The sequence below is a fragment of the Quercus suber genome, unplaced genomic scaffold (assembly GCF_002906115.3).
Source record: "Quercus suber isolate HL8 unplaced genomic scaffold, Cork oak 2.0 scaffold_412, whole genome shotgun sequence".
Lineage (NCBI taxonomy): Eukaryota > Viridiplantae > Streptophyta > Magnoliopsida > Fagales > Fagaceae > Quercus > Quercus suber.
This window is the reverse complement of record NW_027069863.1, coordinates 161,060-188,333: the sequence shown is the minus strand read 5'-3', so window position 1 is coordinate 188,333 and position 27,274 is coordinate 161,060. Positions and strand designations below refer to the sequence as shown.

General features: G+C 32.9%; 1 protein-coding gene across 1 annotated transcript in view; it reads left to right on the top strand.

The window, feature by feature from the left end:
• The window catches only part of LOC112031950 (callose synthase 2), a 105,012-nt gene extending 79,426 nt beyond the window's left edge, over positions 1-25,586 (top strand). The window contains 9 exon segments of the mRNA XM_065761438.1: positions 8,925-9,043; positions 9,156-9,239; positions 14,918-15,000; positions 15,125-15,354; positions 15,470-16,294; positions 16,633-16,683; positions 19,537-19,722; positions 25,161-25,370; positions 25,372-25,586. Of these exon segments, the coding sequence (XP_065617510.1) occupies positions 8,925-9,043; positions 9,156-9,239; positions 14,918-15,000; positions 15,125-15,354; positions 15,470-16,294; positions 16,633-16,683; positions 19,537-19,722; positions 25,161-25,370; positions 25,372-25,410 (1,827 nt within the window). The 3' untranslated portion in view covers positions 25,411-25,586.
• Positions 25,587-27,274: the final 1,688 nt, after the last annotated feature.

Sequence of the window (27,274 nt, the reverse complement as noted above, 5' to 3'; positions counted from 1 at the left end):
AATGCAAGCTTCATGATAATGAGTATTTTACAAAACATGCCATAATTGCGAATTTTCAAACTAAACACTACAAAATCGTTGTTCAGTGTAATAAGCATACTTGGTGTATGTTTCTCCCTTTCACATGGAGATGAACCCATACATGCGGGGTCCACTCCCATGTGAGAGGAGGGATACATGCACCAGGTGCATGGTTTACCTCTTCGTAGGCTAAGGGGGTTGTTGGAATTATATGGGACACATGATAGAAATATCTAGGCAATGTAATTACAAAAATACCCTCACTAAAATTATAATTCTAACCAACCCCCCGCCCTTTTTATTATTATTATTTTTTTTGGATGTTACATCAATGGCTCCCCAATCGGCGTCGTAGAGGACGCTCGTAGGATATATGTGGAGCGGGATCACGATGTCGTTGTGGTAGAGATAGTTTTTGATGGCCCATTGGATGGTGAAGGAAGGCGCTCGTGTTGCTAAGATCGACGACTATACCAATCTTGCAGTCAGTCTCACTCAGTGAGAATCGTAGGGACGACGATTGGATCATTATTGTTGTTGCTGTTCGCGCCTCTGATTTTGTTGCATATTTCGATGAAATCATTTTTTTTTTTTTGTTTTTTTTTTTTTTTTTTGGTTTGTGATTTGAGAGTAAGATAGAATTTGGGTCAAGGAAAGGAATATTGTTTAGGTATAAGGGCCAGAAGAATGGGTTTTTTTTTTTTTTTCTCTATTTTTCTTAGGTTTCATCTATTTATCTCTCAGATCGATGGAGGATGCCACAATGGATATAGATAATAGTGAATTCCAATGGTGGGCTTGTTCGTTGTGATTTTTTATTTATTATTATTTTTTAGGTTTGTGGGTTTGTGAGTATGGGAGGAGTCGATGGTGGAGATTGATGGTTTTTTTCTTGACAGATTTTGTGGTGGTTGTGGCAGATTTCGATGGTGGTGGTGTGGGTTCAATGAGTTTTGGTGGTTGTAGGTTTAATAGGTTTTGGTGGAAGTTGTTGACTGTGATGTTGTGGTGCCAATTGTGGTTGTTGGGGTTGTTGTTGGTAGTGGTGGTGGTTTCAGTTTCAACTGATTGTGGTTCTAGGTTGTTTTGGGTTTGGGTTTGGTGGTGGGTGGTTCACACACACACACACACACAAAGATGAAGAGAGACAAAAATTAGAGAGAGAAGAGAGGTAGGTTAGTTTTATTTTATTTTATTATGTAGTTTATATTATTTTATTGTGTAAAAATATGAAATAAGATGTTGGGTATATTGTTAAATGAGTTCATAAAATAGATAAAGCAATTTTTTAGAGTATAGAATGGGTATTTTTTTTATAAACTCGGATATGAATGCCCTTATGGTGGAAAATTCTAAAAAAGCTGAAAATAGAATCATTGTTTATAAACAACTAGCCACATACCCATGTACTGCATGAGAATATATATGTAATAAGGTGTAATTTATAAAAAGTAACACTAATGGAGGAAGTGTAGCGGTGAAGTAGAGAGTAGTGAGGAGGTAAAAAGACTTTTTTTTTTTTTTTTTTTGAGAGTATTGAGAAGAAAAGTTTAAAAAATAAAAGAAGAGGTACAAAATAAGTGGATGATGTGTCCCCTGATATGGCTCAACAGAAACGTAGCAACAATAAATGATACGCTTCAACTTTTGAATAAAAGATAAAATTTATAATAATTTATTATTCAAGCAATATGTATATTCAAATTCATAACCATGTAGATTGTATTTTGAAATAAACTCAAATTCCTATATTCAAAAGTTGTAATAGAGAGGGATGAGACTTTGTGATGAGAAATTAAAAAAACGCAATACCAAAACACATTTAAAAAAAAAAAAAAAATATCCTTAATTAGAGATATAAGAAATAACAAAAATTTACCGAGAGAGAGAGAGAGTGAGTAATCACAATTTTTGTGTAGGAAAAATATGGATTAAATAAGAGAAATGATATCAAATTTATATAAATAAAATAGAAAGAAGAAGAGTTATATTATAAAAAAGAGAAAAGGATGAAAGAAGTGTAACGGTGAAGTAGAGAATAGTGGGGAGATAAAAAAGACAAATAGGGAAGGGAAAAGTTGGAGGAAGTGTAGCCATAGGACTAATAGGGAGAAGAAGAGGTTTTTGTTTTAGTTTGTTTTTTTGGTTTAGAGTAGTGAGAAAGTTTAAAACAGAAAAAGAAGAGGTAGAAAATAAGTGGATAATGTGGCTTAATGATTGAGTAGCAAAATTTATTATATATATATATATATGTGACACTCAATGTTAAAAGAGTTTTCAATATAGACAATAGATAATTAAAGTTTATGATGGAGTTTAGTGCATCACACTAGCCACAAAGAATTAATTTTGCAATAGACAATCAATAAAGATGGAAACCCACCCCCCTCCCCCCAAAATAATAATAATAATAATGTGTCCATTGATGTGGCTCAATAGGAATGTAGCAACAATAAATGTCATGCTTTAACTTTTAGATATACTAGTCGCTAATTCGTGCGATGCATGGGAATAGCTATTGGATGAGTCTTAAGAAAAAAAAAACTATTATTTTTGAGTTTGTGTAGGCAAAAATGCATGGAATTTTTTTAAAATAATATTAAAAGAAATAGCACAAAGTTTTATTAGTAAAGTAGAAGGAAACAAAGTTGTTTTTTTATTAGTTTTTTGTGGGAAGGAATAAGAGACAGAATGTTGCGTCTCTAGTTTAGTTTGTGTTGTATGTATAGGTATATACAAGATATATATATATATATACACACACACACACACACACCAAAAAGTGTCTATTGAAAGGTCATAATCATATCAAAAGGTGTTTATTGAAATGTGATAACCCTTCATATTTGATATACCAAAAAATGTTTATTAAAAAGTGATAACCCTTCATATTTGATATATATTAAAGGTGCCTATTCAATGAAAATGTCCCTATTAACCGAAAATGTGCATATTGAATGAAAATGTGCATATTGACCGAAAATGAGTCTATTAAATGAAAATGTATCTATTAATCGAAAAAATGCATTTTGAATGAAAAAGTGTATATTGAAGGGTCATAATTGATGTTTTTCTTCTCAATGACAATTTTTTCTTTTAATATATACATATTATATAAATATTTTATTCTTGCCAAATTTCAACTTCCCATATCTTCTAATGATCTAATCTTAAAATAACTTTTTTTTTTCTCATTTAGCCTTCATTTGAAAGGAATGAATGGAATGGAATAATTTTAAAATATTCTTTCCTTCCCTTGTTTAGGAGTTTTAATGGAGCGAATGGAAATCTCATTTCCCTATTTGGGAGTTTAAGTAGGAGAAAATGGAATGGGTAAGACGGAACACTCATTCCTCTATATTCCCTTAAAACCTCAAATTTTCATTCTCCTCGAAATTATGAGGAATTGGAGAGAATAGAATTAAATTTAATGAATTTTTTACTAAAACTCTCAAAATACCTACCCTTATATATTCTACCATGTATTTTTAAAATAAATGTCTAATAGTAATATTGTCATAAAATGATTTCATTCTTTTCCTTCTATATTACTCTTAAACAAGGTTACTTACATTTCATTCATTTGCATTCATTTTCATTCCTTTATTTTAAATCTGTAAGGTTGAATTTATTCAATCATGCATGTGTTGGCTTTATTCCGTGCCAAATTTGCTTGTAATTTAGCAATTAGATATCCTATATTTAGGTGGGATTTATGTAACGGTAGCGTGTGAGAGAGTGTGAAGAAAACTCAAGATGTGTGCAATTTAAAGGAGTCTCGCGACTGGATCTCGCGACTGGCAAGTCGCCAGAATGGCACATGTGTGAAGTATGCAGAGGAGCTGAAGGGTCACGACAGTTGGAGCACTACAAGACAAAACTTTCAGTCTGATCAGGCAGTTAGCTCACGACTCAGACTTGCGACTCGTTCCAGTCGTGAGATTGAGTCGCCAGAATGCTCTGTTTGATGAAAACTGACTTTTCGCATTCCTCATACACACTACTATAAATACCCTTATACCTATGAAATGTAGAGAGTTTCTAGAGAGAATTTTGAGAGAGAAACCCTAGAGAAAAATAAGATTGACTCATCCACAATCTTTATCTTTTGATTTTCCAAATTTCTCTACTCTCACCCTCTCCATTGACATATCCTTGAGAGGTACATTTACCAAATTCTTATCTCACCATACCCATATCAGTGAGGAGGTGTTTTGGAGCTTGCAAAGCAGTTCAGAGAGGACCAATTCATTTGGTTGATGCAATGGGCTTATTGTGGGATCCGGTAAGATAGATAAGACAAGGTTCAGCGTAACCCTGTTGGAGCAAGAAGCTTGGAGAGCTTAGGTGCACTGGGTAGACTAGGGTTGGAGGGTCTTCTGCTATTTATGTATCCCAACTTCATTCTCTAGTGGATTATTGACCGCTTGGAGGGCGGCGGAGAGGTTTTTCGCCGAATACTTCGGTTTCCTCTTCGATAACACATTGCCGTATTATCTTTGTGTTTGCATATCTCTTTCCTTTCTCTTTACCTTTTAATTGTTGTCATGTTTGTAATTAATTATGATTTAGAGTGTATTACCAATTTAGATATAGCTTATATTTCATATTCCGCACATATATTGTTTGATTATAAGCTTGTGTTGGTATTTTTGTATTTGGAGGTCTAAATGTTCATTGGTGCTTTATACGCTATTTGAACTTTCAAAATCATTCAAAAAAGGTTACTTAATTCTATTCTATTCCATTCATTTCTTTTCCATTCTTTTTTCTATCTTAAATATATTTCATTCCATTCTATTCTTTTCTATTTCTTTATGACCAATTTATTACATTCCCTTATGAACTCCCAAATAAAACCTTATGTCCTCCACGCATTTACTATTATTTTAATTTTTTTTTCTTTGTTTTAGTTTCTCTTCCATGTATTTCTTCTTCTTTTTTTGTCTTATTATATTTCATTCTACTTTTATCTTTTAATCAAAATAAAAGTCTTATCCTCTTTCAATGCTGCACGTTTTTCAAAAGTATATTTGAATGCTGCACTTCTTTTACCGAGGAGTCTAGTTTCAACTTCCACATGAAAAAGAGAGAAAACTAGTAAGAGGGAGAGAGGGAGGGAGGGAGAAAGTAAAGAAGAAAATGCAGAGCAGAGCATGCCAACGGATTCTGGTGAAAATGAAAAATAAGAGGCAACATGAAAGCAAAGAAAAAAAAAAAAAAAAAAAAAAAAAAAAAGTGGCATGCATTATGCAAATTAGTAAGACATGTTATTCGAATAATGTTAGTCTCATTTGTATAACCTATTTGTTTTGGTTTTGCATAGTAAGAGCACACAACTACAAAAGCATAACCCATACATACACTCCAAAGGACTACCTTAACTATCAAATGTTATTTCATTTACTCAAAATAATTGTTGAAACTTTTTCAGTTAAAATTGTTCACATGCAAGTTTAAGGAAAGAGATGGAGCTCTAGAAGGAGGATGCTTAGGTAAAGTTTGCTATGTGGATTACCCTTATAGCTTAATAATGTTTTGGTCTGACTATAGTAGATAGCATGTTTGATCCTAAGCAGTTACTATTATTAGACCTTACTGGTATCAAACTGGTCTCTTCAACTTTTGGGTCATTTTTCTAAAAGCCTTTCTAAGCATTTGGATTCATTTATATTGATTTATCTTAATGCAATCACACATTGTTTTATCTCTATTACTATAAATATATGTATTTAAATTAAAATATCCCGTGCATCACACGGTTAGTGACTAGTATAANCCTTTTTTTTTTTTTTTTTTTTTTTTTTTTTTGGAGAAGAAAAATTTAAGCAACCTAAATCACCCTACATCTGATAGATAAGGTAGTCCTTTTGGAGTGTATGTATGGGTTATGCCTTTTGTAGTTGTGTGCTCTTACCATGCAAAACCAAAAACAAATAGGTTATACAAATGAGACTAACATTATTCAAATAACATGTCTTACTAATTTGCATAATGCATGCCACACTTCCACATAGGTAAACTAGTAGCTGATAGCTCTTTTTTGTTTTGTTTTTTTTTTTTTTTTTGGATAAGTAGGTAAACTAATAGCTCATTCCCACAATAGGAAAACATTAAACGAATTGTGCATAGCATAACTATTAATTAATATGTGTCTTTCATGCTCGATCACAAACCTAATACATGCAATGGAGCATTCGTTTACTTGACATGGCATTATCTTCTAACTATCAAGTCTCAACCTGATGCAATATTGAATTGAATATCAATAACCATTCAAACATTGATATGTAACACATCAATCGCAATTTCTTAACGTCTTTCACATTTAAATTTTACATGTTAAGTTGACCAATCAATACTCAAAACCTTATAAATTATATTAGAAGTACAAATAAAGTAAATTAAGAATAGGGTAGGACTAACCTTAGTAAGTCACTACATCCTTTCAAAAAAAAAAAAAAAGGTAAGTCACTACATGGACATATCCATGTAGGAAATATGGAATGAGACAAATAATCAGCTTGTGAGGGTGGTTCTCTAATAAATTGCTAAATAAGAACTTTTTACACTGATGACCATCGATAATCAAGTGAAGATTATGAAATACAATGCGTAAAAAATGAGTGAAAAATTAAAGTATATAAATGCAGAACTGAAATAGGAAGGAAATATTTCTAACCTAATAATATGTGAGGCACTCAGCATCATATACAACAACTAACTTTCTTTTATCAAGGCCACTTCAAAGAAAAATATAGCATTTGTGAGATATAGAAAAAGATGACTAAGTCTGAACTTCTCCATAGTAAAAAATTAAGTGCCAACTCTATTTCACTTGGTTGTATTAGGCATGATCATTGCAAATCAAAAGGCACAGAACCAGTGTCTTATGATTCTAATTTATGGATTTAACAACACATAAAACCATAACAAAACCAATAACAACAAAACTCAAATCCAACTATGGAACCATAACAGAACCAACCAAAAAATCCAAAAATTAAACATGCATAGAATGAACAACACATTCATTACAGAACAAAAGACATCAAAATTAAATTTATGAAAACCATAACAAAATAAAAGGGCTTGAAACAAAATTGGAATAGAAAATTAATAATTCTGTTGATTTATAGTGAAGACCCAAAAAATGTAACCAATCTTTTTTGGAAACTTCATAATCTATTAAATATAACAAATTTCAAAAGCGAATATGTTAATTGTTAAGGCTTATTATACATTAAATTGAGAAGACAAACAACATCCTAATGAGTAATGACAACCAACGTAATCACCTATTCTCTTCAACAAAATAGAATGAGTTTAATTCAAATCCAACTACTGCTACTTGACCCTATAAAAAAAAAAAAAAAAACTACGGCTACTTGATAAGGATAAATTGCTGCAATTATTGGAAAATAACTTGGCTGAAGCCTGCATCCTTATCTACCATGTGGCTTTGGGGCCCATATATATCACTGGAAATAATAAAATAACAATTTAAATCACCAATCAAATTCAATTAAAAAAGGAGGAGAAATCAGAGAGAGACAAATAGAGGATAGACTCTTATAGGAGTGGTAGTCTTTGATATTCAGAGGAGACAATAATCCTAAACGTGAAGTTATGTGATTCAATTAGGACTCGAATTTAAGAAATTAAATAACAGAATTCCAAATTAACCAAAAAAAAAAAAAAAATACTAGCGGTTAGAAAAAATTCAGATCATGATAAACTTAGTTGAAATGGCCACAGCCGTGCTTGTTGTGTCCACCATTCCTGCACTTGGTTCTACAAATGAATCAGAAAAATTAGGACAAAAACAACAAAAAGAAACCTTTATTTTATTTTTCTTGTTTTTCACCAAAAGGAAAAGTGAAACATGCAACTTACATTGTTCCAATTCTGTAGATAGTCGTCAGATCCCATTGGAGAGTCTTGAGTATTTTCGGCAAATAGAGGAAAACTTGTATGGAGAAATTGTATCAAAGTTGTGCAAAAAAATAAATTATCAGAGAGAGGGAGAAAGAAAAAGAAGCGTATAGGAAAAAGAAAAGAAAAGAAAGAAGTTTTTTTTTTTTGTGGGGGGCGGGGGGGAAGGAATATGAAAGGTGCGAAATTTGTAACTACCAAAAGCCAGAAAGAAGTGTTTGTTTGATATTTTGTAACTATTAATTTACTGTAGGCGACAAAACAAAACGGTACTGAAAAGTGAAAAAATTGAAACGTTTCTCTTATTATACCAAACGAAAAGACACAGTGTTTCAATGTTTTTAAAAGTAAACGTGTCATTAATTTATATAAGCACGTGGCGCATTTAGACACGGTCAACAAAAAGTCAAATATTTAGACTATTAATTATTATACATATGTAGGTATACATATAGATAGAGTGTTGTCCTTCAATAGGGCAAACTTGTAGTGTCAAATTGGTTGATTCAAACATTAAAAATCATTTAACACATTAACGAGCAGTTTGAGACTACAAAATCGTTTCAATAAAAAAGCTGCAGAAAAACTATCTCCAAGTCTACTCGATCGAGCTTTAATGAGCCACTCGAGCAGCCTGTCAACTGAGCCTCAATTGGATTCCTGAACTCTATTGTCATTCTGCTTGAGTGGCCTAAACTTCACTTGAACCTCGCCTGATTCTCACCTGAGTGAAATTATCTCTTCAATGAATCAACACTTCAAATATTGCTCAGTGTGCCAATCGACACTTTAAAAATACCGATTATTCTTTGAATCACACAGGGCTTGCTTGAGCGGATATCACTAAATCCAGAATTTTTAATTTTAAAAATTCTCTCTATTTTCTATACTTTTTAAAGTAAAATTATTTCTACATATTTTGCAACCTACTTCATTTATACCTATGTATATAACAAATTGTTCATCAGGATAATTATATGGAAGAAGCCTTCAAAATGAGGAACTTGCTGCAAGAATTTCTTAAAAAACATGATGGCGTGAGACTTCCAACCATCCTTGGACTTCGGGAGCATATATTCACTAACAGGTACTTTTATTGGTGTTGCTAATCTTAAAATGGATTGTGGTTGTAGTGCTGCTGGTAAATAAGACTACAAATGATTTTTCTGTGGTTCATCATGTTTTCGTTGTTAATGCAGTGTCTCGTCTTTGGCATGGTTTATGTCAACTCAGGAGAATTGTTTGGAAACTATTGGGCAGCGATTGTTAGCTAACCTTCTAAAGTAAGATCTGTCTCTACAAATTTACTAATTAAAAGGAACTCTTATCTTTAAATTATAATAATTACAATAAAAAATCAAATTGTAGAACAATAACAACTGCTTTATACTATGTACTATTTTTTTTAGAGTGCAAATTTGATAAGGAGCTTGTGTAGACCACATTGTTTACACCCTCTAATACTAGCACAACATATTAGCATTTTCCAAATTAATGAATAGGGTCTATCACACACAATCCTTTCTCATTAATACCTATTTTAGAAAATCAAAACTCAACCAAAAATTGAAATCCATCCTCCTACAACTGAGCCATCAATCACACCTGCTAGAGGCGCTGCCAATCAAAGACTGGACATGCTGCCGGAGTCACCAATCAAAGACCGGACATGGGATAAAAACCATTCTTAACGTCGACTTTAACAGTGTGGACTTTTTTGTCCACGTGCATTTTTACCATTTTTAGTCTATTTTTCCATTTGAGGTTTATTTATGACTCAAACTAAGGTCTCCCATCCTATTCAAGTCATCCTTACTAGAGACAACGGCTCTTAAAGGACTCAAGCTCGGTCGCAAATTGTGGCTTTATATGACTAATCAACACAAAGCTCGCACACAAAAAGAGGCATAGACGGATGGTGCCTATGCTCTTCTTCTTGTAGATTAGAATGACACCAACCATCAAATTATCACCTAGCTACCTCCACTACTTTAGTGTCAGTACATTGGCTCTAATTGTGCACTAGAGCATAATCTTACAGTCACTCTATGTCAGTTTTGATAGGAACCATCCAAGCACATTACTGCCTTCCATAGCTTCATGAGGTATCTTTGGGATCAATTAGTTAATGAATAGTGTAACATGAATGCAAAATACTTTGGAAAGCATGTTGAGTGTATTCAAGTGAATTGTCAGATCGAAAAATTTTGATGCATTTGAAAATTTGAGTTTCAACCATTTTTGCAAAGTTACAGTAGATTTGTAACAAGTAAAAACTAGATTTTAAATGAAAAATCCAACTATAATGAGAATAATCATCAACAACAATAAGAAAACTTCGAGATGCACCAATATCAATGACGGGGGAAGACCTCCAAACATCAAAATGAAGTAAGTCAACAATACCAGTAGACATCGAGTAATTATTATTAAAAGGAAAAACTTGTTGTTTTTCTAACTAACATGAAACACAATCAAACTTTTCTTTGGATACTAAACCTAATAGACCTTTAGAAGCTAAGTGTTATACTCGAGAGGAATGTGCATCGCCAAATTAGTCATGCCAAAGAGCAAGGGAAGATGCTATAGAAATGGAAATAGTAACAACAAATACAAGAGCAATATGTGAAAGATGTTGTTTACTCACAAGAAACATGCACCCTACTCTTGGATCAGTTCCAAGCTCCTATCTCGTCCATGGATTCTACACAGTACACCCAAAATAATCAAAAATCACGAAATAACCTAATTCAGTATTAATGTTACAAACCCATAGGTAGAACTCACCCTTGAAAACCAGCTTGCAAGGGGAAGGTTCCCAAGAGCTTATAAACACATGGTTAAACTTATACTGAACCCATGTGGGACACTAGGTTCATAACATACCACCACGCTCCACAGCTGACATCCCCGACAATTCACTCAAGAGACACTGACCCGATGGTAGTTCTTTCTCTTTTGGTGACTACACTCATCTATCAGTTATTTTAATCTAAGCCTCTAGGTTGCCCCCTCTGGGATCCGACCACAAAGCTGCAACTCATTTAATCTATTCTTAATGAGCTACACCTGATTACCCGGGGTGGTTATTGGCTCTGATAACAAATGTTACAAACTCATAGGTAGAACTCACCCTTGAAAATTGGCTTACAAGGGGAGAGTGCCCAAAAGCTTATAAACACATGGTTAAGCTTATACTTAACCTATGTGGAACACTAGGATCCTGACATACCACCACGGTCCGTAGTCGATGTCCATGAGAGCTCACTCTAGAGACACTGACCTAATGGTATCCATTTCTCTTTTGGTGGCTAAACTCACCTATCAATTATTTTAATCTAACATCTAGGTCGCCCTTTTCGGGATCCAACCATAAAGCTGCAACTCATTTGATCCCATACTTAATGAGCTATATCTGATTACTCAGTGTGATGGTTAGCTCTGATACCAAATGTTACAAACTCATCGGTAGAACTCACCTTTGAAAATTGGCTTGCAAGGGGAGGGTGCCTAAGAGTTTATAAACACATGGTTAAACTTATACTTAACCCATGTGAGACACTAGGATCATAACAATTTTTAACAACCCTCTATATCCCTCCTTTTAAGATGACTCTCAATGGGACAAGCCACCCTACTCTTTTGAGATCTAGGTTTTTGTTTAATGTTAGGAGTTGAGAAGGTGCCTAGCCTTATATACAATGAACATCCACCCATCATGAATCTACTATATATTAGACTATGGCATAAGCCCAATTAAACAAGGTGTGCCAAGGCCCAACACTAAATTTGATCACAACACATTAATGGACCCTCCAGCAATATTACCTTAGTCACATTCAAGTTCCAACCAGTTTTATAAAACCAAAAAACCCAATTAATAGAAACCCAATTCTAACAAAGGCTTTATGTATCATCCCAAATTGAAACACCAGTTTGAGAGGGTTTTGAAGAATCCACCGTTGAACAAGGTGTGCCAAGGCCCAATACTAAATTTGATCACAACAAATTAATGGACCCTCTAGCAATATTAACTTAGTCACATCCAAGTTCCAAGCAGTTTTATAAAACCAAAAAACCCAATTAATAGAAACCCAATTCTAACAAAGGCTTGATGTATCATCCCGAATAGAAACACCAGTTTGAGAGGGTGTTAAAGAATCCGCCATTGAAGTCACTTAGTGAGAATCAAATTGCAATTCAAATCTTTACAAGAAGGAGTCTGAAGAAATTGTTAAAGAACAAGATCAAATTAGGGTTTTGATCTTAAATCAGGATTGAACAAGATCAAATTGAGAAGGACAATTTGTGAGAAACAAGATTGAATTAGAAATAAATATAAGGACCGCGATCGAACCAGATAAAATTAGCAAATCAGTAATGAATTTGTTTGCTGTGCTAATTCATTGAAAGAGAAGAACTAGGAAACCAAGGAAAATTGGGCTAGTTTCGTTCTAATACCATGTTAAATTTGAGAGAAACAAGTCTTGGGAGAAAAACTAATCATAACTCTTATTTGTTAGGGACATATGTTATGTAATTGGCTAATCCTTTGATAAAATGCACTTTACTTATAATTAGATAGGTCTAGGATAGGTTTAAGACTTCAAGAAACATGTTGTTTAAGCCAAGTGTTAAAGCCATAAAGGTTTGTTCACGGAACAGAAACTAAACTATTAGTTCCTAGGTAGTAAACCTCGAGTCCACGAGGGGTTCCTTGAATCCACAAGGTGATAGGTCTGGAATCCACCAGAGAATAGAATAGACACAAGTCTGAATTTTTATTGATAATAAACTATGAAAAAACGTTTACAGACTTAGGAACCTATTTAAGGGCTCCTTAAAACTTGACTAACAAGAAAATATAATCTAAATTAACTCCTAATTGATATCTAACCATAGCAGGAATCAAATTTGACCTAAAAAGCATTAAATGCACCTAAAAACAAGGAAATAAATCATCTAAACCTAAAATAACGTTTTTTTACATAAAAATACTAAAAATAATAAATTACAATAATTAAATAGTAAATTGTGTCCTACATCATGTTCCAGCCAAAGTTACTGTATTTAATAAGAAATGGACCATAGAGAACAATGCCACTGATGTTGTTTATCGTTGGCAACAGGTTGCTCATAAACTACCTAATGAAATCTTCATAAGGGCTGTGGCACAAGTAGTAAATGGAGGCCAAAAGGGCAAGATGACAGTCCAAGTTTCTTTTGTTGGACACTTTTCGGGACAAGTAACAGTCTTATCCCACTGATGAATGAGAGGTTTCCTGAATTGGGTTTGTTGCAAACTGATTGCATTGAAATGAGTTGGATAGAATCCACCATTTTCTGGGCAGACTTACCTAATGGAACTTCCATAGATGCTCTACTCAAAAGGGCATCAGAGCCTGATATCTTCTTTAAAGCCAAGTCCGACTATGTGAAAAAGCCCATTACAAAGGCTGGTTTGGAATCCATATGGAAGTTGATGACTGAAATAGGGTTTAGAGGATTGATGGAATGGAACCCTTATGGGGGAAGAATGAGTGAGATTTTAGAGTCAGAAACTCCATTCCCCCATAGGGCTGGAAACATATTTCAAATATTATACTATGTGACCTGGGTGGAAGAAGGGACTGAGGTTTCCAACCATTATATAAACTTGACAAGAACATTCTACAATGCCATGACCTCGTACGTGTCAAAGGACCCAAGGGAAGCTTATCTTAACTACAGGGATCTTGATATTGGTCATGCTAGTCCAAATGGTAATGAAAGTCTTAGCAGTGCTAAAGTTTATGGGGCTAAGTATTTCAAGGAAAATTTTGACAGATTGGTACGTGTGAAGACCATGGTGGATCCTTATAATTTCTTCAAAAACGAGCAAAGTTAAAGGCCGTCAAAAGGGGATGCCAAGAGAATACAAGCAGATTATGACCTAGTTCATTATTCTTTCTGTAAAAGCTACTGCGTCTTTATGCCAAGGGTTTTGTGACCAAGAAGTTTCCTGATCTTCATTGTTGATGAACTGAAGAACTTTGTAGTCAACATCTTCTTCAAGTTGCTGGAGTTAGTTACTGAGATCTGTGCATCATTGGTTAGTCACGTACTAGGATTCGTGCATTAAACGGAAAGATTGCCACTGCAATACAAGTCTAATTGGGTATTGGGGTAAGGGTTCAACTGTAGGTTGGTATTTCAGGATAGGCCATAGGGTTTGGTAAGATTCCTTATACTTATAACCACTTGTGATTGATAATAGTGGATTCTTAGGAGTGATGACTTTAAATTTACTTGATGGGATTTTGCCTCGATAGTTTTCTCCATTTGTAAACAAATCACCTATGCCAAATTTATTTTCTGCTGCATTTAGTATAATTAGTGATTTGTTTATACTGCCACACTATTGCATGTAATTTGATCTAATTAATTAACTTGCAAGGGGTTAATTCATTTTAACCCAACATTATTCATTCTATTATAAATACAATCTTTTGCTTATTTATACAAGATGCAGAGTTCAGCTAAATTCAAACAGAGAAACTGATTCTTTAAGTAACTAATTTTACTGTACATCGCCAATGAACCAATGATGTGATTACATGTGACTTACTAAAGCTATCTTCTTTTTATTTTTTTATTTTTTTATTTTTTAGTTTTATTCCTACTAAAGCTATCTTTAATACATCAGTACTGAAATAATCGACTTGTAGGAAAATATTTACCAGTTATAAACTGCAGATTGTATAACCCTTGCACCTTCATCTTCAACTATTGAGTTCTTAATTCAGCGGTTGATAGCAGTCTTAAGTTTGCATTCCTGTATGAAATTAAAATATGAATGGAAGTTTCTGTACCCAAATTTTACATATTTTTCAGTCACATTTTTTCCGTTTTGACATGCCTTTTGGTTAGTTAATGTTCGAGTCTGATGTTCTGAATCCATAATTTTCTGCTTCTCATTCAGAGTACGGTTCCATTATGGTCATTCCGATGTGTTTGATAGGCTGTTCCACCTTACTAGAGGGGGTGTTGGCAAAGCTTCAAAAGGTATCCATTTAAGCGATGACATATTTGCAGGCATTTTCTAGCTGGTGAACTTGTTTCATACTAGACTAAATGAGTATGTGGTATTAGGTTGACAAATGTCTTTCCATATGTCTGTGGTCTGCAGGTTTCAGTACTACATTACGTGAAGGACGTGTTACTCATCATGAATATATACAAGTTGGTAAAGGGAGGGATGTTGGCCTTGGACAGATCACAATGTTTGAGGCAAAGATGGCTACTGGGAATGGTGAGCAGACTTTGAGTCGTGACATATATAGGCTTGGGCAACGATTCGATTTCTTCCGTATGTTGTCGGTTTATTTCACCACCGTTGGTTTCTATTTCAGTACCTTGGTATGTATGATATTTAATATATTCCTACATATATGTATATATATATGTGTGTGTGTGTGTGTGTGTGTGTGATCCTATATAATTCTGTGAATCACTCTGTTTCTGGTTTTGACAGCTGACTGTGCTCACAGTCTATGTGTTTCTCTATGGCCGCCTTTATCTCATTCTCAGTGGACTTGAAAAGGAGCTGAGTACTGAGCGAGATCTTCAAAATAAGCCTCTTAAGGAAGCGCTTGCTTCTCAGGCTTTTGTGCAAATTGGATTTCTTCTGTCCTTGCCAACGATGATGCAAACTAGTTTGGAAAGTGGATTCCGTAGTGCGTTAACTGATTTCATATTAATGCAATTGCCGTTGATGGATTTCATATTAATGCACTTACAGTTGGCTCCTATCTTCTTCACATTTTCTTTGGCAACAAAGACCCATTATTATGGAAAGACATTGCTCCATGGAATAAGACAATTCATGGGTAGAGGTCAGGGTATTACACTGGTCCATGTTAAATTTTCTGCGAACTACAGGCTCTATTCTCGCAGCCATTTTATTAAGGGCATTGAACTGACAATTCTTCTTCTTGTGTACCAAATATTGGGCCAATCACATAGAGGTGCAGTTTCCCATTTCCTGATCATTTTATCAATATGGTTCATGGTGGGAACATGGCTTTTTGCTCCTTTCCTCTTCAATCCGTCAGGGTTTGAGTGGCAAAAAATTGTTGATGACTGGGCGGATTGGAATAAATGGATAAGCAACCAAGGAGGGATAGGTGTACCTCCAGATGAAAGTTGGGAATCTTGGTGGGAAAATGAACAAGAATATCTCCGTTATTGCGGGAAAAGTGGTGTTATTGTTGAGATATTGTTAGCATTGCGCTTTTTCATCTATCAGTATGGGCTTCTATATCATTTGAACATTACCAAAAAGACCAAAAGCTTTCGGGTATATGCTACGTTTTTCTTCAGCAATAATATCAAAAAGAGTACTCGTCAATATATATATATATATATATCAAAGTCAATATATATATATATATATATCAAAAAGAGTAAATTGATGTTCACGCTTCCACAACTTTTTGGGTTGACAAGTTGTAAGGTGTATGAAAATGTGATACTAACTATGAACCCACATTTTTTGGAACCACAACTTGCCACCTTAGTAAGTTTGAAAGGATTGTAACATATTTTATATCTCTAATATTATTCTTTCCAAATGCATTTGATATTTATGATAATTATCTGGGATAATAATTCTAATTAATTTAAGATGATTAACAGGTTTATGGAGTTTCATGGCTCGTGATCATTGTCATATTTTTGGTGATGAAGGTGAGTGGCAAAAGCCTTTAGACTCCTAGGTGAATATCTTTCTTCTTTGTTTGAGGAAAATATTATAGAACGCTCAACGCCTTGATCCCACATCACATCAGCAACGAGTTTTTTATGTTTGAAATTTATTAAATGCATGGCTCGTGATTTGGTTTTTGTTTTTGGATAAAAGGTTTGAAAAATGCATGCCTCGGGTTGAATTATATAATTATATTAGCACTATTGATGAGAAATCAAGAAAATATTTCAATAATTGAAATTTTAAAAATAAAATAACAAAAATTACTTCAAATACATGGTGAAAGTACATTGTGCTAGACCAAATTTCTATCAAAATTATATTTTTTTTATATCTATACTACTAATAAGATGATTCCTTATTTGGATTTCATCATTTTGCGTATTAAAATATTCTCACACAACTTCTTAAACTCTCTAAAATACTCTTATTTTTTAGTTAGATAATTTTAAATTTAAACACATAAACTGGTTAAAAAAGTAATTTATTAATTTTTAAAGAGTTCCTAAGTTTTAGACTTTTAAACTTTTATCAACTTTCACAGTTTCACATAGAGAAAAATCTTAAAAATTAGAATACTATCTTTATCTTACTTTATTTTAAACATTATTTCACTAAATCCAAAACAAACAAATAAATAAAATGTCTCACCCACGCAAAAAGCGCATGTAATGAGGTTAGTATATATATTATGTAACTCCTTTCGATTTTTTTGAAAATTTTTGGTCAATTGTTTTGATTAAAGTAGTATTCTAAGCTTATAACTTTCTTCAAACTTTTGTAATGGAGTTTTACTTTGAACAATTTATTTTCATTATTTTTAATATACTTAAATTAAGGGCTCCAAACGGTGAAAGCACATTATAGGATGTGTAACATTTACACTGTGCCACATAATACAAGTATGATGTATTAGACACAACTTTTATTTTTATTTTATTTTAAATGTAGCAAATGTTCAAAATAATTTAAACAAATAGTGAAAGTGTTGTTAAATTTCTAAAGATTTTTAGTTGATCCGAGTAGTTTTTCTATACTGACTCTAACAACAACCAAAATATATATATATATATATATATCATTTCAGGAAAGATATGTCAATGATTTTTATGTGCCTAAGGTGTGCTACATAGATAAAGAATATCGTAAGGCTCGTAATATTAATTTGTGTTGAGTCATTTAGCACAAACACAATGTATGAGATACAACATTTATTATATAGTACTAGATATTGAAGAAAAAAAACAAAACAAAAAATAATTTGAAGTTACATAATTAAATCACATCATTTAGACCAATTTTTTTAATTAAAAACCAATAATTATAATAGATTATAACAGAAATTTAACTTGAAGAATATGAAACTTATTTTAATTTTTTTGAAACATTTTACAATTGAGTTTTAGTTAGAGTACTGTTTAATCATTTTACAACTTTGGTAATAGTGTTTTTATTAAAGTAATTATGATAATAATTTTATATTACTTATAAGAAGTAAAATGTCAAAAGGATGTCATACAATTTTAACATTTATATTGAGCCACATAATACAAGTAAAATATGTAAGGCCTAACTTTTATTATTAAAACCAAACAGAAAAAATATATATATGAATGAAACTCCTTTTACATTTCAAGAAACTTATAAATGGAGTAGTATTTTAAAATATTTATATTAAAAAAAAAAACTTTTGTAATATAATTTCACTTAAAAGGCAAATAGGTTAATGATTTTAACATACTTATAATGAGTCATATGGCAAAAGGATGTCATATACTTGTAATTCTTACACTGAACCACATAATGCAAGTAAGACATATAAGACCTAACATTTGTCATTAAAACAAAGAAAAAAAATTATGATAGATTATTAAAATGCTATAAAATAAATATTGAAATTTCTTCCAAAACTCTAAAACTCTTGATATTTGAATTTTAATTGAGTAGTATTTTTTTATAAAAATAAATAAATAATTTTGGCAGTAGAGTTTCTCTTGACAGTAACTTTGATTATAATTTTAACATACTTACCAATTGTGTATTTTCAGTTACCAAGCAAAAATTCAGAACAAACAACCATTAACTATTAAATGTGATTTAAAATTTAGGAACGATTCCAGGGTTTAAATAGAAAATTGTGTTTTAATTGTTTTAGTAATGATATAAGAAAATTCAAATGGCTACATAACTACATAATCAATAAAGAAATCCTTTTCAATTTCAATGATAACAATAACAGCAATTATGCATATATGTAAACCCAAGAACATCACTTGTTACACAAATTTTAATATGATGCTTATAGGAGATTCTCAGTAAATAATTGTGCTTCAATTTTTATACAAATTTTTATTTAGGTATAAAATTGATATTTTGATAGAACATGACATGTACTATACCAAATATGACAGATACAGTCTTTATACATAAAATATATTTTATATGATATGATTTTAACATGAGTTTATGTCATATGTAATTTTATTATGACCTTTACTAACTAAATGACTATTTTTTATATAACTTAACACTCCTATAAAGTATCAAAGGTCTTAACTCACGTGGAAGCATTATTTGTGTTTAGAATATGTTTTAATCACAATTTTTTATACGAATTTTTTTTTTTTTTTTTGGTAAACCGGATAATAACATTAACTAACAAAAAGCAAAAGAAGAGCGACGACGCTCATACATATTATGTAACTTACCATTTCGTGCAACAAGATAGTCATTTTCTACAACCTTGACTTCTATGATCCAAACTTTATAATATGTTTACCAAAAAGAAAAAACTTTATAATATAGTATATATAATTTTCGTTGAACTTTTACAGGTTGGGTCCATTGGAAGGCGATGTTTAAGTGCAAAGTTCCAGCTTTTGTTTCGACTTATCGCGGGTCTAATTTCCTTGGTATTCGTTTCTGTTTTCATTCCTTTAATAGCACTTCCCCATTTGACACTTCAGGACATAATAGTCTGCATTCTAGCATTCGTACCAACAGGATGGGGATTGCTCCAGGTCAGTAAACCTTCTTAGTCCTTCCATGTGCCTTTTTATTTCTTTTTTTTTCCCCCATTGCTAACATGGATGTGCATGTTTAGGATTGCAATTTTCAGCTAACTCTACTCTACTCCTTCTCTCTTCCTCTCAATCCAAATTAGTTATTAGAATAATTACAAGGGGGAATCATTTGGAAATAGTCCCAAAGTGTTGGTTAGGAAACATTAATTCAGGTCATCATGTTTAGAGCTCGGTTAAGGTTAGGGTAATTCTAATGTTTCAAGTGAATTCTTGGATTACGAGTGTTAAGGCTTGGCTATTTGGTATTTCAAGTGGTTCTTAACGATTGGAAGGGTTAGTTTTTGTTTTTTTTGCTTTTTCTTCTTTTTTTTGTTTTTTTTTGGGGGGGGGGGTGGGCGCGGTTGAATGACTTGAAGGTTGCCATTTGGGGATCCTATGGTTATATTTATTGTTAAATATTAGCTATGATATATTCCATGTTGAATATGCTTGAATATATGCGGAAAATGAAAGTATAAAATAGCAACATAAGAACATAATGATTACGTGGTTCAACCTTACAGCTTGCAACCTTACAGCTTGCATCTACGGAGAAAACCCTTAATTAAGGGCTACATCTTTATTATATAAGAGTGTAGTACAAAACTTATGTTACAATGAACCATAACATGGATATATAATATATATAGTAAACTAAACCTTAGACTAATAAACTTCTAGTACAAGTAGAAGACTTGACTTGCATACAAAGTAGAATTAGGCTTGAGCCTATGCTAATTAATGTGCTAATATATCTCTAACATTTATAAAATGGTTTGCATGAAAATGTGAGGATAAAATGGTTGAGAGTGATTTCTTTGAGGGTGTTACAATCTCCATTAAGAGAAAGAATGTGACTGCTTCAAGGAAGCCACAATCTCCATTAGAAAATGAGAAGGACTTGGAGAGAATTAAAGAAATAAGAAGGAAACAATTTACTAGTCATCATATATGCCCTATTTATTCACTTCTTCAACATAGACTACATCTTGTGCACTTTGAAATGGGCTAAGTTTCCCTCCATCAAGAAGAGACCTACATGCCACTTGTTATTGTAATTGTTGCACAAATCCTTCTTACATATTTCTTCTATTTGAGCTGGAGAGATCTTTTGGATGGTTAATTATCTTGGGACTCTGCTCAGTGACTGGTCATTTTTGGGCGGGAAGGCAAGGATGGAAGGTTTCCCTTGGTCACGCATAGGTTTGAGAGTCTTCTTGCTGACTATGATGTACTTCTCTTGTATCTTTGTGACTCCAAAGAGTAAGGAAGGGCTGAGGATTCTTAAGGGAAGCCTTATTTTGTCTTTAAAACCTCTAAGAAAGAAACTAAACTTGTGCCTTTTGGATAGCCCTTGATTCAATTAGACAAGGCCTCGAATTCTTTTTTATATGAAAAGACCAATGAAACTTGCCTTAGTTTGGTAAGACTCTTTATCAAATCATCGTACGCCATCAAACCAAACCTAACTTCCAAGGCTTTGGTGAAGCTGACCCATGTCGTCAAAGATTCTCCCGTGTCTTGATAACAAATGATGGGTTCCATGTAGTAAAGAGGACCATGGAATTCTTTCTTGAAGGGGATTTTGGTAATTAAAATTGGTTAGCCTTGTAAGTCCACATCGAAGAACCCTTAGCAACCCAAGAAAAATACTTGGCAACATTTGTGTTACACACACTCATACAATCCATTCCGTATAATTTGAAGTATCACAATTTCCTCCATTTAAATTCTTAACAACCTCGTTAGGGACCATGTTTGTTGCAATGCCCAAGTCACATGATGCTACCAAGTTAGCTATGATGCAACTAGTAACGATCCAAGGAAAAATGTTAGTCATATCAGCACTATACCCTAAAAGGACTAGTGTAGCCACTTAAAGCATCTACACTACACCTAAAAGGACTAGTCTAGTCACAAATAAGGCATCATACAGTTGTTTATAAAGTCCCAATCAACCAAATATATGCCCAATATGGGACTCAAGACACACTCCTTTACAACACATGCTCGACTAATTCAATTTAAGATCCAATCAATTTGGGGAATCACACTCTTCCCCACTTGAATCCATGACACCCTCGTCAGATCTCAAGTTGTGGTGTAGTGTCTCTGAACCCAAACAAGGTTACCAAGTTGGCTCTTATACCATATGTTATGACTCGAGGAAAAACACTAGCCACATTTGCACTATACCCCACTTTAATGACTAGTAAAGTTACAATTAAGGCTCTTCTTAATCACTAATTACTCAAGATCCACCTATTTAATACTCGATGTGTGACTCAATACTCACTCACACAACTTACAATCATACAATCCAAACCAATTATATAAATACGCATATAATTTGGGGTATTGCATTCTTCCCCACTTAAATTCCTAATGTCCTCAACAGGGCCCATGTTGTGCTGTAGTGATCCTGAGCTACAAGGAATTACCAAGTTGGCTCTAATATCATTAGTAATGACCCAAGGAAAAATTTAAACTTCTTTTAGTTGTTTATAAAGCCCAAATTGACCAAAACATGCCCATTGTGGGACTTAGCACACATGTTCACACAACATACACTTTAACTAATTTAGTTCAATATCCTATCAATTTGGGAAATCACATCTTTACCTCGAAATTTAGGAAATTTGAGCTTCATGAGCTTTGGGACTTAAAGCACAGACATATTGGCCATATGTTATGTTGCTTCATATCTTGGACTCCACAATTTCCTTCAAAGATGTGCAATAGCGGAAGCTCTAACATCAATTATTACGATTTGGGGCTAGCGAAAGCATATTCACACTAACAAGAAAATAAAACATCCATAAGAGAACAATATTTAATGTGATTTGGCCAACTCCATGCCTACGTCCACGGGTAATGCAAACAAAAATATCCACTATCAACGATATGGATTATAACAACATATTAATCAACACTCATAACTCACAAAAAACACTCACAAAACCTCACCAACATAAACCCACAAACCCAAAGCCCCAAACACCCAATAACTCTCACTAACAACACAAACAACTCTCAACACACAACCATGGGTAATTTTTAACCCAAAATAATTTACCAACTACTCTTCAAATACCCACTATGTTCTTTTATGAGTTTTCACCTCTTCCCACATAGGAGGAACCTTGGGGAAAAGCCATCAAACCCTTTGCAACAATGCATATTTATAAAATTTCAAACTTATTCCTTAATGAACAAGGAATAAAAATTACTTCTTCAATAAGTAATATTTTTCTTTTCGTGACATAGAGAATCTTTGTCTTCCACACTAAGGAAAAACCTTTCCTTCTATGCCAAGGAAACTCAAAGAAAAACTAATTAGAAATTTGATGCAATATTCAACAGATCTCCACATTGACTCAAATTTCATCAACCAATATTCATTCTCCGTTGAAGGAACTCCACCTTAATCCAAGCAAGTTTTCCTTGAACAATTTGATCATTGATTCCACATCTAAAAACAAACTTGTGTGTACATCTACCTTGAACCAATGTCAAATGTGCACTAGATATAATCTTCTCTTCAACTTCACCAAGATCCAACCTTGAGCTCTAATACCATTTGTTGTGCAACAGCAAAAGCTCTAACATCAATTATTGTGATTTAGGGCTAGCGAAAGCGCATTCACACAAACAAAAAAATAAAACATTTACAAGAGACAACAATATTTAATGTGGTTCAGCCAACTCCATACCTACATCCACGGGCAAAGCTAACAAAAATATCCACTATCAACGATATGGATTATAACAACATATTAAAAGACAACTAAGGATGCTCTAATATGGTTTGTGATGCAGGAGCACCTACAAGGCTACAAGTTGTTAGTTGTGCAACAGCCAATGAGACTCACTTGTAACTAATTAGATAAGAAGTTAGTTAGTTAACATAGCTTAGACCAATAGGAATTAGGTTGGTCCAAACCAATCAAGTGGCTGCTAAGTCAAAACAGTTTGTTTAAATATCAATTGGTATCCTATTTATAACTAGTTTTGATATATGATTGAAAACAACCCTTAAGAGCTTTTTGGCCAAAATAGGCTTTTATTCATTTCTCACAAACTTTTTAGCAAAATGCTCCACGTCTGAAACTAATTAGGGAAAAGCCCTTATTTTGAAACTCGATTTTCTAAAAATCGAGTTTCTAATGTAAAACTTGATTTTTGGAACATCAAGTTATAGTGAACGTGAACTAAGAAAATTTTTTTTTTTTTTTTTTTTTTTGGAACTCGATTTCCATGTAAAGTACTCGAGTTCCAGAAATTTTTTTTTTTTTTTTTAATTTTTAGTTCACTATAACTCGGTTATCTAAAAATCGAGTTTTAAATTGAAACTCGATTTTTAGAAAATCGAGTTTTAAATTGAAACTCAATTTTTAGAAATTCGAGTTTGAAAACGGAGGCATTTTCCTAAATAGTTTCAAATATGGGGCATTTTGTTGAAAAGTTTTGGCAAAAGGGCAAATGCCCATTTTCTCCAGAGCTTTTCTTTGAGAACTTTTGTGTTCATTTTAGATGTGTCTAACCACCTATCAATTTGTACTAGGAAAATAACATCCCATTTAGTTCTATATATACAATCCATCACACTTCCTTACATCAATTAGGGGAATCTTGATGTTTCAAGTAGGTTCTTGAATTAAGAGTGCTTGGGTGTTTCAGGCTCTCAGGACTTTGAGAATTTCAAGTGGTTCTTAATGAGAGAGAGAGAGAGAGAGAGAGGGAGTATTCATTTATGACTAGTACTTGATTACAATGCCCTATTATACACTTCATGTTCGATTCTCATTGTCTATTACATGATTTATTTCTTTTGGGTCTTACCTATCTAAATGTTTTTTTTTTTTTTTTGAGAAACAAATGCACACCTTCCCTTAAAAGTTAAAAATTACCATGGTTTTTTATTAGTGTTTGTGATGTATCTTTACATTAAGAGAAATGTTACTATGATTTTGGAGCTATTTTTAGAAACATTTTATTTGAAGAATGATAAAACAATAAATATTGTTGACAACTTTTTATATTTCCCATAAAAGTAATGTCAAAACTTTCTTTTTATGTTTCNATTTGAAGAATGATAAAACAATAAATATTGTTGACAACTTTTTATATTTCCCATAAAAGTAATGTCAAAACTTTCTTTTTATGTTTCATTAATAATTGCCCTTATGGCATTCGTTAACATGACTCTTATATTAAAACCCCTTGCCTATCTAACTAATTCGGCATGTGCTTCAATAAATTTCCATGTGTTCAATGTGTTACATGTACACTGTCTGACTAATTCCTAACTATTTGGACATCTGCTCGAATCAATTACAACATGTGTTTCAACTCCAAGTCAAGCTTTTCATTTGTTGATGTTTTGTTTGATTTAGATTGCAAAAGCTTGTAAGCCATTAATTGTACGAGCTGGATTTTGGGGATCAGTCAGGGAACTTGCTCGTGGCTATGAATCAAACATGGGCTTGCTTCTGCTCACTCCAGTTACACTCTTGGCTTGGTTTCCGTTTACTTCAGAATTCCAAACACGAGTACTCTTCAACCCAGCACTCAACAGAGGTATACAGATTTCACATATTCTTGGCGGGGCATAGGAAGGAGCGCTCTTCCAAAAATAAAGACTAAATGCATTCCCAGCAACAGTCTCATTGGTTTAGAAATCTCCTCGGTGTATTACCCTGCCATATCATCTTTGAGAAACCATTTCGTTGATGTGTTTGTATAAATGCCCCTCTCGATTGGTAGATGTGATCACGTAAATGTCTCTTTAATATGCATTTGGGAAAAAAACTTTAGTTTTTTAACTATTTATGTTTTTAACTTTTTGTCTCAGATTTTTTTTTAAAATAAATTATATTTTTGCTTTATAAAAATAAACCAACAAGTTAAATATCTTATGATGAAGACCGTGTAAATATGTTACTGGAATCTACGGAATACCAAAACGGAATGTTAAGCTAAATTTAAGAATTTGAAGCTTTTGAGTAAGGGTGATCATAAACCTTGTCAAATTGGCCTACCGATTGAGTGTGTTCAACAGAATGGTCCCAAGCAAGTTTTAAATAATTGAGTCCATTGAAATAGGGTAGTTAGCTAAAGCTGAATATTTTGAGATATAGACTAAAGTGTAAAAATACACCCTGAAACTTGGGATCATTTTGATTTTTCCCTAATGTATAAAAATTTTGATTCGTTTCCCTAATATTAGGGTTTTATTTTGATTGGTAGCCCTGTGTTAATGTCAGTGTTGATATGTCCATCAAGTGACATTTAAGCCTGTCACATGTGCTAATTAATCCAATTAAATCATACCATGTGAATTTACTATTACGTGTTATTAAGTAACTTTTAAAAAAAATGAAAATTTAAAATAAATACTCTAAAATTTAAAAATTAGATAAATAAAAACTAACGGAGATAACCTTTAGATATGAGTGATATTGTTAGCATTTTTCTTTGGATACAGAAGACTATGCCCAACCCAAGAGTTTGTGAGCAAAATTCTAAGTAAGTAGCTCCTGAGGATGGATGTCAAAGCCCAACCACCCCCACAAAGAGAGTCTTTAGCAAGTGTTAAAAGCATAGTCCTACATGATATATGGTAATTCATATTGTAAAATTCTCAGGTGAATTGGTCTATACACTCTTCTTGAGCTAGTTAACTTTACGATGTTTGAAAAACTTGGCTTTTCTATTGTTTTACCTTTTTCAACACTCAAGTAATATATAATAAGGTTTCTATATGGAGAAGTTGTGAGTTGTGAGTTGTGAGTTGTGACAAGTGCAAGACACCAAAGTTGAGAGACAAAATTTTTTTTAGACTTTCTTAATAAATCTTCCTAATTCTAGGATTGAGATTCGAGAAGCTTTAAACTAAGCATTTTGTCCCGTAAATTAGAGAAATAACACTAATTCCAAACGGGTGTTTCTCTTTTAAATGTCTTTTTCCGACCGAACTTTGTGTCAAAAATAAGAAAATTTCAACCAGGCCCTGCAAAATGGACCAAGATTTTTCAAAACAAAAAGGATTTGAACCAAATCCATCAGCAATTTACAACAAATTTCTTAAAAATGAGAACTTTATTCAAAATCATTAAATTAAATTTAAAAAAGAAAAAAGAAAAAAAAAGGGAACTTACGTTTGATCATTACAAATCAATTCAAACCAACAATCTAACTAAAAACATCAAAAATACCTACACTTGAAGAAGCATAGACACTCCATTCCATGTCATGCACCGAAAATTTTCTCCAATCCGTGTCAAACACCGGAAACTTCTGCTTCCATAATTTAATTAGAGTTTGGTATTTCTCCAAATTAGCCCGTCGCTCTTGATCATTCTGATTCAAATATGCAAATCACAAAAAAAGTTCAAATATAGAGGGATTGGCACTTGGAACAAATATGTGATCTCCACTTTTCTATTAAGAAATATTTTTGGAAAATAGCTTCTTGCCATACTAACTGAGACAGACAGAAAAAGAGGGA